General features: G+C 41.2%; 1 protein-coding gene across 9 annotated transcripts in view; it reads right to left on the minus strand.

Moving 5' to 3' along the window:
* Positions 1-16,509, minus strand: part of LOC119501176 (A-kinase anchor protein 13) — a 128,271-nt gene that overhangs the window by 32,658 nt on the left and 79,104 nt on the right. For 5 of the 9 annotated variants that reach the window (XM_037791353.1, XM_037791345.1, XM_037791332.1 and 2 more), the window contains exons 12-18: positions 15,016-15,395; positions 12,935-12,982; positions 10,931-11,029; positions 9,773-9,950; positions 9,260-9,362; positions 4,722-4,764; positions 4,241-4,352 (exon numbers count right to left, since the gene is read on the minus strand). In XM_037791353.1, the coding sequence (XP_037647281.1) occupies positions 4,241-4,352; positions 4,722-4,764; positions 9,260-9,362; positions 9,773-9,950; positions 10,931-11,029; positions 12,935-12,982; positions 15,016-15,395 (963 nt within the window). The remainder of the gene's footprint in view (positions 1-4,240; positions 4,353-4,721; positions 4,765-9,259; positions 9,363-9,772; positions 9,951-10,930; positions 11,030-12,934; positions 12,983-15,015; positions 15,396-16,509) is intronic. The other 4 variants (XM_037791383.1, XM_037791372.1, XM_037791391.1 and 1 more) reach the window with 2 other exon arrangements.

Genomic DNA, 16,509 nt, shown 5'->3' on the forward strand with positions numbered 1-16,509 from the left:
TTGCAGTTTTGCCTCATTTAAAAACAATGGGATTTTCCTTCTTAAAAACTGATAATTTGATATATTTGTACAGGATTACTGGTAGGGGTTTATAGTGCTGGAGATGATGCTAAGCAATGCATAACAACTGTGATTATAGTTATGGAAATAATTAGCTGTCAAAGTTGACACGATAATAATGCATTAACGGAAATTTGTTTTAACGCCACTAATTTCTTTAACGCATTTATGCAACTTGCGATTTTTATGTTTGTAGAGTGAAGATACTGGCATCATATAAAACTACAAAATCTAAGGAATCCATTGGTACCAACCATGTTGTACTAGCTTGTCACGAAGGAGGTTAAATAACGCTCCAAACTTGCACTAAATTTTATTGAGGAAAAACTATTGTGGCCAATTTCAGTTTGCCATGTTATGATTTGAGCATATTTTTATGCTAAATGCAGTACCTGTGAGGGTTTCTGGACAATATTGGTTTTGTGTTGTTAATTGATTTCCAATAATAAATATGTATATACATTTGCATAAAGCAGCATATTTGCCCACTCCCATGTTGATTAGAGTATTAAATACTTGACAGATCTCCCTTTAAAGTACATTTTGAACAGATAAAAAATGTGTGATTAATTTGTGAATAATTGCGATTAACTGTGTACAATCGTGCGATTAATCACGATTAAATATTGTAATCGACTGACAGTCCTAGTAATAATAATATAATATTCCATATTGTGTTGTCTTCTCAGCTACTGTAAAATTCTTATTCAGACCATCTCATGATGAATGAGTAGGGAGGACTTTAGTGTGCTGAAACACACTTCTGCGGGATGCATGACGACTGATGGAGACACACTGTCTGGGAATCAAATCTTTGACCTTTCCATAACAGGCCGGTCTTTCTGTTGCCTCCGCGTTAATGGTCGAGGTCGTCCTCAGCTGTCGGTCATCTCTGTACACTGAGCTGAATCACAATCCCATAAAGTGACGGCGAGAAGAACAGAGCTCTTATTCTCTTGGATTTACATCACAGAGCCTCCACCCAAACCCAGAGGAAATGGGGGAAAATGGAGTTTCCATCTCGTTTTAATGGCCGGCCCTGGGCCTCTTGGTTTGAGGGGACCACAAAGCTCTGACACACTGGAGCTCAGTTTTGTTCACTTGCTTACGGCTGACTGGAACACAGCAAGCCTGCATGTTTTATTACAACACTTTCATTCTCACTTCCTGCAACAGCTGTCTAACCAACGGTGAAACACATCGACAAACTTCTACGAACTAGAGGCCTAATAAAGCATTTTTCACAACAGTTACCTTTCTAAGAATCGTTTTTTTTATATATAAGATGCTTGATAACATCTAAGAAGAAATGCAAAAACAGTTATTGGAAAAACACAGACGATTCTCAGCACAATTCTGTAGGCTATAAGCGTTCACAACAGGAGAAGTAATCACTTGTGACGTCTCAACCAGGGATTTAAACAAAAAGACGTTCGAGTGAAATATACAGTAACAGGCAATGACTTCACTGGAAAAAGACGTCAGCCCAGAAGGCAACACCGGGCACTTTAAACATGATATTGTGACAGTCTCTTTCACTACAAATTTGACTGGGAAACCAGAGCACTCTCTCTTAGCCTACCTCCATCCAGCATTTCCATCTCATGGAGAAGCCATGGCTCCCTGTGAATCTCCTGAGCAACATCCCTGGCTGCGGCTGACGCTACTACCAGCACCGAGGCTCCTTCAGAGAAGCTGCAATGAGGAAGTGACTGGCTCGCTACAGGAGGTTGCTATTTCTGCAATGACCCTACAGACGCTATGTCAAAACTGCTCAAACTACACCCCCCCCCCCCTTTGCAGAACATTGCACAGAAACTGCCTGTATCCAGCACATCCAAAAACAGGTCAGCTGACAATAGTGACAAATAAAATAAAAGGTAATTTATGACTTGATAGGAAGAAACAAAAATGCGAGAAGACAATGTTTTTTTTTATATTTGATTTTCAAAGCCTCATCCAGTTGAATTCACAGCAGCAATGTGAAGTTTTAATGTGGTGTGCGACAGGTCTGTGGTTGCTGAGGTGGCCATTTTGGTTGTCACTGAATATACACACAGCACATTATGGGTGCAATCCAATAACCGGGTGCCAATTTGAACATCAAACCTTCGCTAATTGTCTCAGAGTCTGACAACCATGATCAATAATTTTCGACCTTTGACAGGGAGCGACCTCCCGCGGGCTCTGGTTGTGATGATCTCCTTCAGAATCCTGTCACTTTAAAAGCAAAGAGACGCCTGAGGTTAGAGATGAGATTAGAAAACCGCAGCCAGCTCCGTCTTCCTGTTTTACTTCCTCTTCACCCCTCTGTGTCTCTCTGCAAGGGCTGAACAATTACAGACTGCAAACACAAGCTTAAGTGACTATATATAGCCCCTTTTAATCACAAATAGGACTATTTATCAGTGTCATTTTAAACTCTAAATATTCTATTTGCAATTCAGATTAGCGGATGTCAAAATACAGGATGTCACTGCTGTGACTGTCAAAGTGCAATGCTGAGTTTTGTGAGTTCTAAATTGCAGTACTATGACTTTCAAATCACGTAGAGAGGTACCTATTTCTTTCACTAAAATGATTTAACCTGATAGACACAATCAGGATTCTCATTGCTCACAATGTAATAAGAAATGACTGGGAAAAAAAAGACCTTTGTCAGGTAAACAGCTTGACATGGTTCTGTGTAAGAAAAAAGAAGACGACCACATCTTTTACACCAGAGACAGACCTCTGTGACCAGAAAATGTTGGGGGCAAAATCTGAAAGGGAGGAAGTTACAAGAGACACTGACTTGCCCTGAAGCAAGACACAAAACCCACAACTGTTGGACTGGAGCTGTTCAGAGGCCAACAGAAGAAGATGCACAGGGCAGCTCCCAGTGTGACTGTGTGCTAACGTACGAACGTGGAGCAAAGCGAGCAGCCTGGTGTTCAGTCATCCTTGCTTGAAGGAATAAATGTTTAAGGAGGAGAAGCCTCTGAAAGGAGGCTGAATAATGAAACACACTGCACACATGAGAAACAGTGTAGTAAATAGTGAAGTATACGCATCACGCACTGTGCGTAGGGCACCAAGAGGGGGGACAAACAGCCTGGCCATAACTCTGCCTTTTGGCACTCAGGTGTCGCGGACCTCACAATAAAGACAGCTCAACTTTAGAGCGATATTTAGCCTCTTTCCCAGCAAGCTAGCATGACATGTTTGGTATCAACGGATTCATCACAATCTCAAGATTCATGATACCACTGTATGTCCACCATCTTACAAACTGAAACCCGCAACGGCCTTCAAAAGACAGTAATGTTAATGCCAGTCAGATGATCCACCATCATTTTCAGAGGATTAAAAGTAGTCCTGAGGGGGTGAATAAAACCAATTAAGATCATGGTGATCAATGAGACAACTAAAGTCTAATTAAAATATAACCTATGATTCTATTTTTCACTTTTAGATGGTTAAAGGTCCAGTGTGTAGGATCTGGTGGTATCTAGCAGTGAGGTGAGGAGATTACAACCAACTGGAGCCTCCTCCGTGTGCCAAGTGTGTTGGAGAGCTACGGTGGCCGACGCGATGTGAAAATGGCCCTCTCTAGAGCCAGTGTTAGGTCATTTGGAGCAGAGCCAGTGTGTAGAGTGTGTGTGGGAGGTGAGTGGTGAAGCAAGAGAGAAACAGAGCGGCGGCGATGGAAGCGAGTAATGTTATCGACTCCGACCCAAGCAGGGAAAGTTAACAGAAAACATACTTGTTAATATTATATTCCATTTCTGCTAATAGATCTACATGTTACACACTGGTCCTTTAAATTATGTTAGAAACAGGCCTACCAGTGGGCTACAGTTAAATTTTTGGCCTACTCAATTTGATTTAAAAGATATATATCAGCTTACCTTGTTTATTTTCAATATGTAACTGGTGCATTCTAGTCAGATTGTTTGTCTCATAATCAAAGTCAATATGGTAGCTATATTATAAGCAGGTTAAGAGGCTATGTCAATCCTGTATACACATGTTTAAGAACCTTCCGGCAGGGCACACTTTGCAAGTGTACAAACAAAAAGAGATGGAGGGGCACCCGCTAAAATCTTGCCTTAGGCAGCAAATTGGTCAGAGCTGGCACTGAATATACCTTTAAAGTCTCACCACCGTTTTATTAAGGATAATTAAAATGTTCCCTCACCCTGGTCTTCTTGTACATCTTGTTCTTGAGGTAGCTGAAGGTCCGGCTGACTTTCGTCACACTCTTTCCCTCAGTGTCGCTCCGCAGGGGGCCAGGCTCCTCCTCTGATATACTGGTACACATAAACACACACATACATTCAGTTTTATCCTCAACCAGCTCCTCCTCTGATATACTGGTACACATAAACACACACATGCATTCAGTTTTATCCTCAACCAGCTCCTCCTCTGATATACTGGTACACATAAACACACACATACGTTCAGTTTTATTCTCAACCAGCTGCATTCACAAGGCTCACCTGTTAACACATTCCTAACATGCTTCTTTACAGCACTATAAAGGTTCCATGGAGAACCATTGCTGCTTACAAGAACCTCTCCACACAGTATTCTTTATAGGACTATAAAACTCCCAGCTGCAGTAAAAACCTTAAGAACTGTTTTCTGGTAACGTGTATGTGCAGAGCTGGACTGACCTGTATGCTAGTGACCCAGAGGCGCTGGAAAACGACCTCATACCTGGAAAGAAATGAGAGAGGAAGTCAGCGGTAGGCCAAAAGAGTTTTTTTTTTTATTCACTGTATTTGTCTCAGGTGGAAATTCTCCTTCCTCTCGCTATTTAAGGAGGGGAAAATCTCTGTGTGGAGGTTGACCACACTAACCACCACATTAACCACCAGAATATACAGTAAGTGAATGAACTCACTGACCTAACGGTGACCTAACGGTAAACAGGAGGCGTTTCACGCGCGTTTTCGTCATCCGTCTCACTTGCGTCTGATAGAACAAATATGTTTCTGTTTTCTCAACCAGACACAAGCCAGAGTCTTGTCTATTTTCTTCTGTTTTAAGCATGTCACTACTGTGATTGTGTATCGGGCTGAGTGCTGACAAAATGCAGGTGACCCACAACTCAATACTGCGCCTGAACGCACCCCGTGTGTAGACACACACACAGAGCACTGAGGCTGCTGCTGCTCTGCTAGTTCGCTGCTCACACCACGCCTCCTGTGTCGACAAGGTTCAGAGAATCATTCTTGTGAACAGAAGGTTGTTAGTTCCAGTCCTGGCTGCAAGAATAGGGCAGAGAATTGAATAATCCATGCCTTCCTGTCCTTCAACGACTACCTTTAATGTCCTTGAACAAGGTATTTAACATTTAGTTACTCTCCTGGAAGCTGCAGAGAAGCCAAAAACAAAATGACTCTGGCAGTGATGAGGGCGGCCGGCACTGAGGCCAAAAGCTGAAGTTGAAGTGCTGTCTTTTGATCCAGAGCCATTAATGGCTGCTAGATACTGGCTCCAAAAATACCTGGCTGCATCCAACCTCATGAACTCTCAAAATACAAATTACATTTTTTTTTTTCCTGGAAGAAATTATTATTTTACATAGACCAGAAACCATTGATAAAGTATTAATTATCAATCTAAATATTGTTTATAGATGCTTTACAAAGTACTTATTAACCATTTAACAAGATATTCTCATCATCAGTTGCAACTTTATAATAGCTATCAAAATAATGTTTAGACGGCTTATTAACTATTAACAAAGTGTTATAAATATCTCTCTATCTATCTATTTATGTATGTTTTATAAACAATAAAGTGATCAAATAACATAAATTATAACATTACGAATAATTAGTAAACATTAATTATCATTTTGTTGTGTGTTAACAGTAAAATAATTATTTACAAAGATTAATTAACTGTCTATTTACCATTTATAAATGATGGTGATTATAAAGTGTTACCCTTGTATTTCCTGGCTCTGTTGACTGCCAAATTGTTGAAATTTTTTAAATTAATCTCTGACCTAGTTGTATTTTATCTGATTGTGCATAATATACATCAAAAAATTATAATTAAAGGTGTTATTGAAATATGTTTTTAGAGCTTTTAGAAATGTGCCGAATAAAAGTATGACTTTTCCTGAAAAAAATTATTATGATTGTGAATTAATAATTTAAAAAATGTTGACGGGTCCAAAATTAATGTTTTGTTTATCTCTGTGGAAGATATCTGACGATTCCCAATTCTAATAAGGCTTGTGAGCCAATAGTAAAATAATGTTGGTATCATGTGGTATCTTGGGTCGTCAGTTAATGTGGAAAAAACGGATAAATGTCTGATACTGACAGTAAGTGCCTGGCAACGACTTGTTGTAAAGTGAATGCACTGGAATAAGGGATGGAGAGTGCGACATCTAGTGGCTCAATGTTATCAAAAGCATCTTTAAAACATGTAATCAAAGCGTACGCTGCAGTCTTTGCCAAATAATAACCACAGTCTCTACTTATTTGGTATCAGTTAAACAAAAGCGTGCATCTTTTCTAGGGAACAACTCTGCTTCCTTCTAGACAATCGTTTCTCCCCAATATTTTGAAGTACATGCAAATATGCAAAGCACTGCTCGCTAGCTCTGCATCAGGAAGTCAAACTCAACTAACAGTATAATGAGGGCAAAGTTTTGGCCTGGAAGAGACAGAGAACACTAATGGAAAGGAAAGGGAAGGCTTAGAGTCTTTGACTAAAGGTGACAGACTCACATTTATCTGGAGGGAAGTTCACCTGCACCTTTATGACTAGTATTTTTCCTCTTTCTCTGGTGATTGTGTTTCATTTTTGCATAGAGACAAAATAAAGACTAATCTCAGTAAAGGTCAGCTAAACACTGGGCTGGGTAGGGGACAGGAGAAGGTCTTGTTTAATGTCGTCAACAGGAATTATTATTATTATTCTAATACACATTCATACAAGCGGCTCAATAGCAGCAGTAATTATTGTTTTTGTCATAAAAATGTTTGTTGCAGCTGAAATTTTGAGCTTCAGCATCTAGTTGTGTTCAGGGTTAAGTGCATTTTTTTGTTTCTGCAAAAGTTTAAATAATACAGAGAGCACTCCCCCACTGTGAAACTGTAAAGGAAGAGAGGTCGCACCTAATTTCTTAGGATATTCAATATAATCCATTATGTGCATTTTGTGATGAAATATTATAATTTAGTTTTCCTTCAGCTGACCTTGTCTACATCTATTTGAATGATTTCAGACAGGTTTTTGACACCGAGAGAGAGAGGGGAAAAAAGGTCTCAGTGTGGGCACATGGGTGCAAAAATCTGGGTACTTAGCCAATTACTAGTTCAATAACATTTGAGAGTGTCTGAGATCGTTAATGTATTCCTTGATCAAAACACAAATGTTTTTTTTTGTCTGCATCGCTTATCACGATGTGAACTGGACCCTTTCAGCAGGATGAGCCATCATTACTTTTATATTCACATAGTGAATAAAGAGGCGAAGACCCTCCCTTCTGATGGACCCCCATGGGACCTTATTTTGTAAAAAATATGAACGGTAGTCAACAGCGAAGGACAAATCATTTTTTGATCCCATTTGAATTGCACCATGAATTAAACGTATGATGTTTGTCAATTTAAAAGATTATTTTGCAAGTCAGGAAAGTCGCAGGTTGTTGTAAAACTGTTGAAGTAAAAGACTGAAAATACGTAATTAGAAAGACGAAATTGCGTAGTGACGTCTCTCTCTCTGGCGCTACGATGCCTATGTGTTTCCTACTGGGATGTACTCACACTAGCAACGGGTCTCGCTCGTTCTTTCGCTTCCCGGCTGGATAAACAAATCAGGTAACGTTTCATCTGTTGGTGGAACATAGCTCAGTTAGCTAGCTAGCTAGTGTTGGTGACGTATGTTGTGCGAGACAAGAGATGTAGATCACTGAGCAGTTTCTCACAAAACTAAATGATACTACGACAAACCTACGACAAACTGAGACTTTCTTGACTTTATCTTATGTTTAAAATTGACAACCATCATAAGTGTGCATTCATGCCACAATTCAAACGGTATCAAAACATTATTTGTCTCTCGCCGTCGACTACTGTTCATATTTTTTCCGAAATAAGGTCGCATGGGGTCCAGCAGAAGGGGTTGGGACTTCGCCTCTCAATAGTAACTGCACCTTTGACTCTGGGTTACAATCCTTTGAGGGAGATCCTGGACTCTAACAGGAACAACTACTGCTCTGATTATGACTCACAGCTATTTTCTACTGCAGCTATGTTACTTACTCAAGTTATCCTCATCATCGCTAGATGAGGAGTCCCCATAAACGAACTGAGACTTAGATTTGTTGAGGATGGGGGAAAGGTGAAAAGAGAAGGAAATTCGCCTCTTATGTCTCAGGTGTCCCACTGTTGGGGGGGGGGTTGAGCAGGAAGGAAAGAACCACAGCAGGAACTTATTAAAATTAAGACATTTTATAATAACAGTGAGGATGGGGGAAAGGAGGTAGAAATGTCAAGATAAAGGGAAAACTTTAATAGCTGACATGTTAACTGGTGAATAAATCTTTTAAAAGGCCCTGCACACTCACACAGGTGTTGGTTGAAGGTGGGTGGAGCTGTGCTGGAATTGTGTCACAAAACTTAATGAACCAATGAGAATGATAAAGGTGTAACCTCTCCCACCCTAACAGGTATAACAAAGGCTGTGTAGGTGGCACCGTGGGTGTGCCGGGCCGTTAAATAATTGAGACAATGGCTCTGTATTTAACTCTCTTCAACTCTTTAACTTCCTCACCTCACCTACCTAGATAACTTCCATCTACACGTCTAGCTTTTTCTCCAACATTGTTGGGACTGGTTTAAGAATGGCTGACAACATAATGAAATCTACATTTTGTGTTATTTGGTAAGTTTCTCATTGCACCATAAAATAACTGTGCTCCTTCTGCATGCTCTGAGCTTAGAAATATGAGCATGTCAAGTACAGTTTGAAGCAAATTTACCACTTTATTGACTCATTTGGTATGCTCCACTTGTAATTTTGATATATTATGATTTTAAAGCAGGATTATACAAAGGGGATTTATTGATAAAAAAGGTCACGGATGTTCAATGTTACAAGTAATGGCCGTGATCTGGGTCTGTAATTGTGATGTGATCACTGAGGGTAAAACAGAAAAAATCAGCCGTCACGACTTGTCACTCACCATCAGTGTCTCTCTGGCTGATGGCGAGCATGGATACAGACTTGGTGAGGGGCAGGGTCATGGGAGGACAGCTGTTTCGCAGAGGCCGATACCGCCTCGATTTCTGAAGCAAGAGACACAAAAACTTGGGTCAAACACAGTAACCAGGCAGAGATAACGTGGGACGAAACATTAACCGGTCACGAAACTGGAAACAGGAACGATCGACTAAAAAGGGAAACTACTGTACATGAATGATTTGTTGAAGTTTGTGTTCACAATTTGTTTTAAATTCAATGAGAGAAGCCCCCTCAGGAAAGTAGTCATGTTTATTAATTCTTGCTAATCCCCAAACTGACAAAGTTCCCCAGACTGTTTATAAGTCGTGTTTATGTACAAAGCTTTACAAATCCATTTTCCCTCTCGTGTGAATTAGGGTGTTTTTGAGGATCCCTCTGGGGCCGACTGCGTGACAGTATGAAGATATGACATCTAAAGGACAAATGTGTATGATGTGTGTGTGTGTTAGCTGACCGGTTCTCGTATTCTGCCGTGCTCCCCCAGCTCCTCCTGCTCCTCTGTCAGAGAAACAAGGGAGCCCCTGTCGTCGCTATCATGGCGAGGCATCCTTGAAGGCTCCAGGATTCGGGGCCCCTGAGTGGCGGGGCCCCTCAGCTCTTCCTGGACCCCGCTGAGCCCCTCCAGGCTGTAGCTGTGTGGAGAAAACAGAAAGGCAGAGGTAACCTCAAAAGAAGAGGGAATGACTGTGCTGAACACATACGCTCCACTAGTCTCTCATTCATCACAGCTCTCTGGGTTACACACAGCTACTACTGCTGCAACAAACACACACAGACATGCACACACACACACACACACACACACACACACACACACACACACACACACACCTGTTGACACGCACACACACACAGCTGGTCCTGCACAGTGTTTAGCCAGCTGAGTTATCACTGAGCTCTGGAGAAGATTTACAGCTGAAGCAGCGGCGAATGTCTTCCAACATCAGCATCAGCATAGAGAGCTCCGCGGCTGTGATTTACAATCCCAATTACATCGATCTATGACTGGAAATAAGAGGCCTTGAGAAATCCAATACAATGATTATGGAGAGGAAAACTATAGCTACATTTCAGGATGAGCTATGCCACTGTATGCGGCCGCAGCTCTATTCGCTCCAGGACAGACTCCGTGATAGTTAAAGCTCCCGCAGTAAATCTCTCTTATCTCCAGCTCGTGGCTTCGTATGGCACTCCATTATCCAGCAAATCATCAGTCCAACACATTCAAACTAAACTGGACCAAAAGAATCATGACTTGGTGATTATCGGTGACCAGCGTAGAGCAGCACTCACCTAATCCTCAGGGCTGTGAATGTAGATGACTGTATCTGTCATATTAAGGCCTGCTTCCTGCCGGTATTATTATATACTATCCTACTGAGCCACGAGTTCCTCGGTACTGAAACATGAATAACACCAGCAGCTGTTACAGCTCTCTACTGTAGGAAGCTACTTACTGACTGACTGGGCAGGGCATTCACACACTCACAAAACCACATGCACGCACGCCTACAAAAACGGCAAATGCAAATTGAGCAGCATGTAAATACACCCTATTCAAACAAGGTCATGTGAAGAAAAAAAAAAAACACCACGCACAAACACAGTGTACCTGAGGGAACTAACTACTTCCACACCGTGGCTGTTGGGAGCATCAGGAGGGCACCAGCTGAGGTGTGAGTATGAGGTGGAGTGGTTAGTAAGGGGAAGACTGGAAAAGAGGATAAAAAAGGGGTGATAGGAAGCAAGTACATGAGGAGGAAGTGAAAAGGACAGAGCTACAGTACAGTGACGTGTGAAGAGAGTGATAATGTTCCCGGCACAAGTGAACTACTGCTCAGTAAGTCAGCAGATTTCACACTGGTGAGCATAAACTCTGTAAATGTTTCATGTAAAAGTTCATTTCTTGCTGCAGTGTTGTGGTGATATCAATAGCAGACAGGAAATAAACTTGAACCTAAGCAGTTTCCCAGAAATGCATTACAGCCTAGGTACTGTTAACGCGGCTGAAACCACCACTGTGGCAGCCACTGCTTGCTTTAATGTGAAAGATGTGGCCTGCTGGTTAGAGCCGTGGTCTCTGACCATAAGAGCCAGGTCTTAACTAGAGCCTGACAGGTACAGAGGCGGCGGCCTGACATTATTGGCCATCATTAGCTAAACACAGATATATCTGTATCGGCATACATGTCACCTGATATGTGACTTTTCAGCACATAAATATTAAAGATAAAGTATGTTTTAGGCCATTTAGAAACTGTTTGTCCACCACAGAGCACTGACAAAATATTACAGGAGAACCAGGTCAAATATTTCAGAAATCACTTAATGATTGTCTGACCTCAAAAACCATCTACTGACCTACTCTAACTCTAACTACTAACCACTGTCACAGAGTACAGGGAAAGGATTAAAGGGATAGTTCAGTGTTTTGGAGTGGGGTTGTATGAGGTATTTATCTAGTCAGTGTAATACCTACAGTCGATGGCGGTCGGAAAATAATCGTGATCGCAATATTGATCAAAATAATCGTGATTATGATTTTTGCCATTATCGAAAAGCCCTTAAGTGTCCGCTATATTTACAATATTTTCACCACTTATCTTGCTATCAGACAGCCCTTTCCGACGGGATAACAGAAGTCGTTGTATCCATCTATGCTCTTGATAATGCCACCAGACTCCATTGAAAAAAACTCAGTAATTTGACCTGTCATAACACGGGGGGATGCTGGTAAACTGCTGCCTCAATTGGTTACTTTGTTTGTTTGTGTTATTGTGTGAGTTTGGTGAATCCGAACTAACCAAAGTCACACAATAACACAAACTAACCAATCGAGGCAGCAATAGACCAGCAACCGTCGGAAACATAGACTGTATAGCTGTCTCACGGTAAAGTAAACCGGGGAAAATATTCTAAACATAGCATGGACTTAAACTTTTTTTAGCTGAGCCTTTCTTTTAAATGGCTAAAATACGTTTTGCTGCTGACCCCGTCCACAGCAGTACATTGCTTTGGTTCTGTACGCTAACTCCTGTCTGCTTCTCCAAGCTGGGGGCGTGCCGACCGTCATCTCAGATCACTTGATGCTGAATGATGCATGGTTCTTCTCCACACCTGACTCCCCCTCGCCTCAAACGCAACAATTCTGCATAACACAAGCACAACCTCCATCATGTTTTACTGCTGTGGCACACTGTCTCCTCTAAAACTCTTCTGATGCCTTTACAGTCTTGAAAAATTCCCCAGAGGAATGTATTACACCAAAAAAAAAAATCCTCTGTTCTCAATCTTTCGCCAATACAGACCTCTGAGCCTCCAGAGCTAAACTCTGCTCTTTCTGTGCGGCTGCTTGTTATTACCGCTGCAATACAAAACACCAGTGTGTCTCAACCATCTATTTGCCACAGCATTTCTCTCACACATTCCAACGGGTGAAAAGAGAGGAACATTTTTCAGCCTGCAGGGATGGAGCACAATGCAGCAGGAGCTCAGCAAGCACACGTTAAAAAGTGGGGAGATCCACAAAAGGCTACACCTACATGAATTTTCCATAGCACGTCACCTAGTCATCATTTTAACATCACATGAACTGATGAATGGGATTTATTAGTACCTTCTCCTGTGAAAGGTCGGCTTCCTCTCACCAGGGCTACGGATGGAGCTGAAGGTGATGGATGAGAGAGAGAGAGAGACGGGGGGAGTGGTGGATGATGGGTGAGATGAGAGGATGGCAGGTCAATATGAACATAATGAATGGATGAATGAACTGCTGATGGAACCATAATCTTTTTATTAGGTTGGATATATATGGGCACTATCGTGTGTGTGTGTGTGTGTGTGTGTATAAAGCTCTGAGGCACAGGCCACCATGTTGGAGGAGTGATGGCGTTTCTTCAGAATAATGATCTTAAAGGAATAGTTTGACATTTCAGGAAATATACGCTGATTTGCTTTCTTGCTGAGAGTTAGATGAGAAGACTGAAACCACGGTCAGATCTTTCTATTAAATACGAAGCTGGAACCAGGAGATGGTTAGCTTAGCTTAGCACAAAGACTGGAAACAAGGGGAAACAGCTAGCCTGGCTTCTGCCCCACAAAATCCACCTATCAGCACATCTAAAGGTCACTCGTTAAGCAGACATTTTACTGCGAATTATGTGACAAACTATTTCTTGGCCGGGAGCAGTGACCTCCTGGATTCTCTCACAGTGACATAAAAACTCAAGGAATTTACTGCTCCCGGCCAAGAATTGGTCCCATGCATAACCTACCGTTAAAAAAAAAAAATACGAATTGTCTTTTTTACACTTTTTGTACAGATTTGACTAACAAAGTATAACGGGGCCATGCCATTGTTCCAACGGACAATGTAACCCCAATTGTCAAAAAATTGTCAAAAAATTTCCCTACAGCCCGTTATCCTGAACAGAAGCACTAAAGACTATAGAGTATGACTAGAAAGACTAATTACTATGCAGAGTAATCATCATCGGACCTTCCCGATCACGATATTTTTTATTTTTAAGCATGACCCGCCCTACTCTGCCTCTAGTTGTCTTACCCTAACCCTAACTAAACTCACTCCTCATGCCTAAACCTAACCAAGAAACCCAACCAACGAAGATATTCAAGGCTACGAACAATTTGAGGCAGTGTGGTGTTCATGTACGTTGACATAATTCTGCATATAATTAGCAACGTGCTTCTGTTTGTTGCACGGAGAGTGTGTATTTTCGGAGCAATGGGAAGTTCCCGAGATAAAATGTTAATTAGTGAGCTTTAGTGGTGCTGGTAGGGTGAAAGCTGTTTCCCCCTTTCCAGCTGTAGCTTCAAATTTATCCTACAGACGCCTTCTTCTCATCTAACTCTCAACAAGAGAGCAAGTTATTTCCCAAAATGTCAAAATGACGGCATGTGTTTGTTTCACTAATTACTCTTGTTGCATTCATTTTTTTCATCGCTTTACATGTACAAGATACTTCTAGAGTCACAGAAATGTCCCTATAGTCCTTATGCTTCAAGCAGCATGCACGTTTAGCATCAAGAGGTCACTTATTATAAATGTTCTGACTTAAACACTTGACATGCTTCTTATGTGCTTGTGTTTATCTACAAAGGGCACCTCCAGTCAAACAATTATTCCTCTTCAGAAAGACTACGGATGAAAGCTTGGTGATAATGTCTGTTTGTGCCCAACCTGGATATCATAAAAATAGCAGCTGATAAAAGTCTAAAGAAGTTGTTTCTCTGTGTTTACTCCAACGTGGTGGCACAGGGCTTTTATTGCCTGGCAGCTACTCTGCAGAGAGTTCATGACAGGCCGCCGTTCTAGCATAGAAGACAACATACATGTCAAGGTCTTTTTGTTAATGTGCTCTGCATTAGTGTTCTTAATGTGTCAATGTGAACGTGAAGTAATACGTGTCAACTGAGTCTTTGTGTGTATGCATCTGTGTACGTACAATTTTGGTAGCTCCCTACCAACACCAGATAAATGGCAACACAGCTGCTCTCAGCGGGAGGAGGAAACATTCAACATGAGCCACAGAGAGGGAGTGACATCATCAGGTCTACTGACATCTACTGACTAACACTAGACTAACACAGGCAGTCAATTCAACTCCATCCACAATGTAATCAGAAATTCGTCATCTTAAAGAATCGAATATAATCTGCCCCCCTTCCCAGTCTCACCTCCTCTGGTTCATCTCTGCGTCTCCTCCGTTGTTCTTTCCAGGACCCCAGCTGTGGCGGCGAAGAGGCGACAGGGAGCGGATGCTGTTCCGGAGGATACAAGAGCGCCGCGGCACCTCCGTCACTCTGTCTTTGGCTTCTTCTTCAGCTTCTCCCGCTCCTCCTCCTTCTCCAACACCACCACCACCACCACCGCTATCCAGTCCTGCAGTGATAGCAGCCCCAGTCCTGATGCCCTCCTCTGGGCTCCAGCTGCATCCCAGGCCCTGGCTGCCCTCGGGACTGGAGCTGGACGGGCCGACGCTGGCGGTGTCGTCTGTGGAGGAACAGGAGGCGGAAACCTCGCTGGCGCTGTCTCCTCCTGTCACTGGATCATCATTCTGCAGACATCCAAGAATAAATATATAGATAGATATTATTATTGTTATTGAAAAGCCTCACTGGTTATCATCATGTGCTAATGGGTAAAAAAGTGACAGTTTAACATGAGGCTTCATTCATTCAAAAATGAGGGAACTCTTATGAAATGTTGATTGATTTATTATGTCAGGGACCAGATGTGGGTAAAAGTAGCTGCTTTCTCTTAAGTAGTCACTTCCATCCCACATTTAATCAAGCAACGCTCCATTGGAAAGAGTACTACAACCGGCAGTGTTAGGGCCTCGCTCTGCTCACAGAGCCACACAGGAAGTGGAACCCGTAACCCAGAAACAGAGGAAAATGACTCTTTGGTCATCTGGTTACAGTAACGGGGGAATACTTATAAACATATGAGCCAATTTTACTATTTTACCAGCCGCATACATGAAGAGTATAACGCGATAGAAGAGCAAAGAACTGTACCAAACAGAACGGAAAAGAAAAGAGTGCCATGTTTGGTCTTAGTTGACTAAGATTTCTTTTCATGCTGAGAGACTTATTTCCAAGAAAATTACGAGCACATCCCTTAACACAAGATTTAAAGTGGTTTTATATGGAGATTAAATCAACTAAGTTAGTCAACTAAGAATTTTGTTAACACTTAATAGCAACTTTAATTTATAAATGGTGAATTGATAGTTAATTAAAATTTTGTTAATAGTTATTTTACTGTTAACAAACCATGACATTATAATAATGTTTATTAATTATTAGTAATACTATAATTTTTGATATTTTATCACTTTATTGTGGCACCCATTTTACACTTTATATACTACATTTAGTTAATAATTACAAAACTATTTTTAAACCTTTAAGAAATCATCTGTAAAACATCTATAAACATTACATATATAGACCAGATATTTATAACACTTTGTTAATGGTTAATAATTAGTTTGTAAACCGTCTATAAACATTATTTGGATGGTTATTATAAAGTTGCAACTGATGATTATACTCGTTAAATGGTTAATAAATACTTTGTAAAGCATCTATAAACATGATTTAGATAGATAGTTATTACTTTGTCAATGGCTAATAATTGGTTTCTGGTCCATCTATCTATAATGT

This window comes from Sebastes umbrosus, chromosome 2 (genome assembly GCF_015220745.1).
Source record: "Sebastes umbrosus isolate fSebUmb1 chromosome 2, fSebUmb1.pri, whole genome shotgun sequence".
NCBI classification, from domain to species: Eukaryota; Metazoa; Chordata; class Actinopteri; order Perciformes; family Sebastidae; genus Sebastes; species Sebastes umbrosus.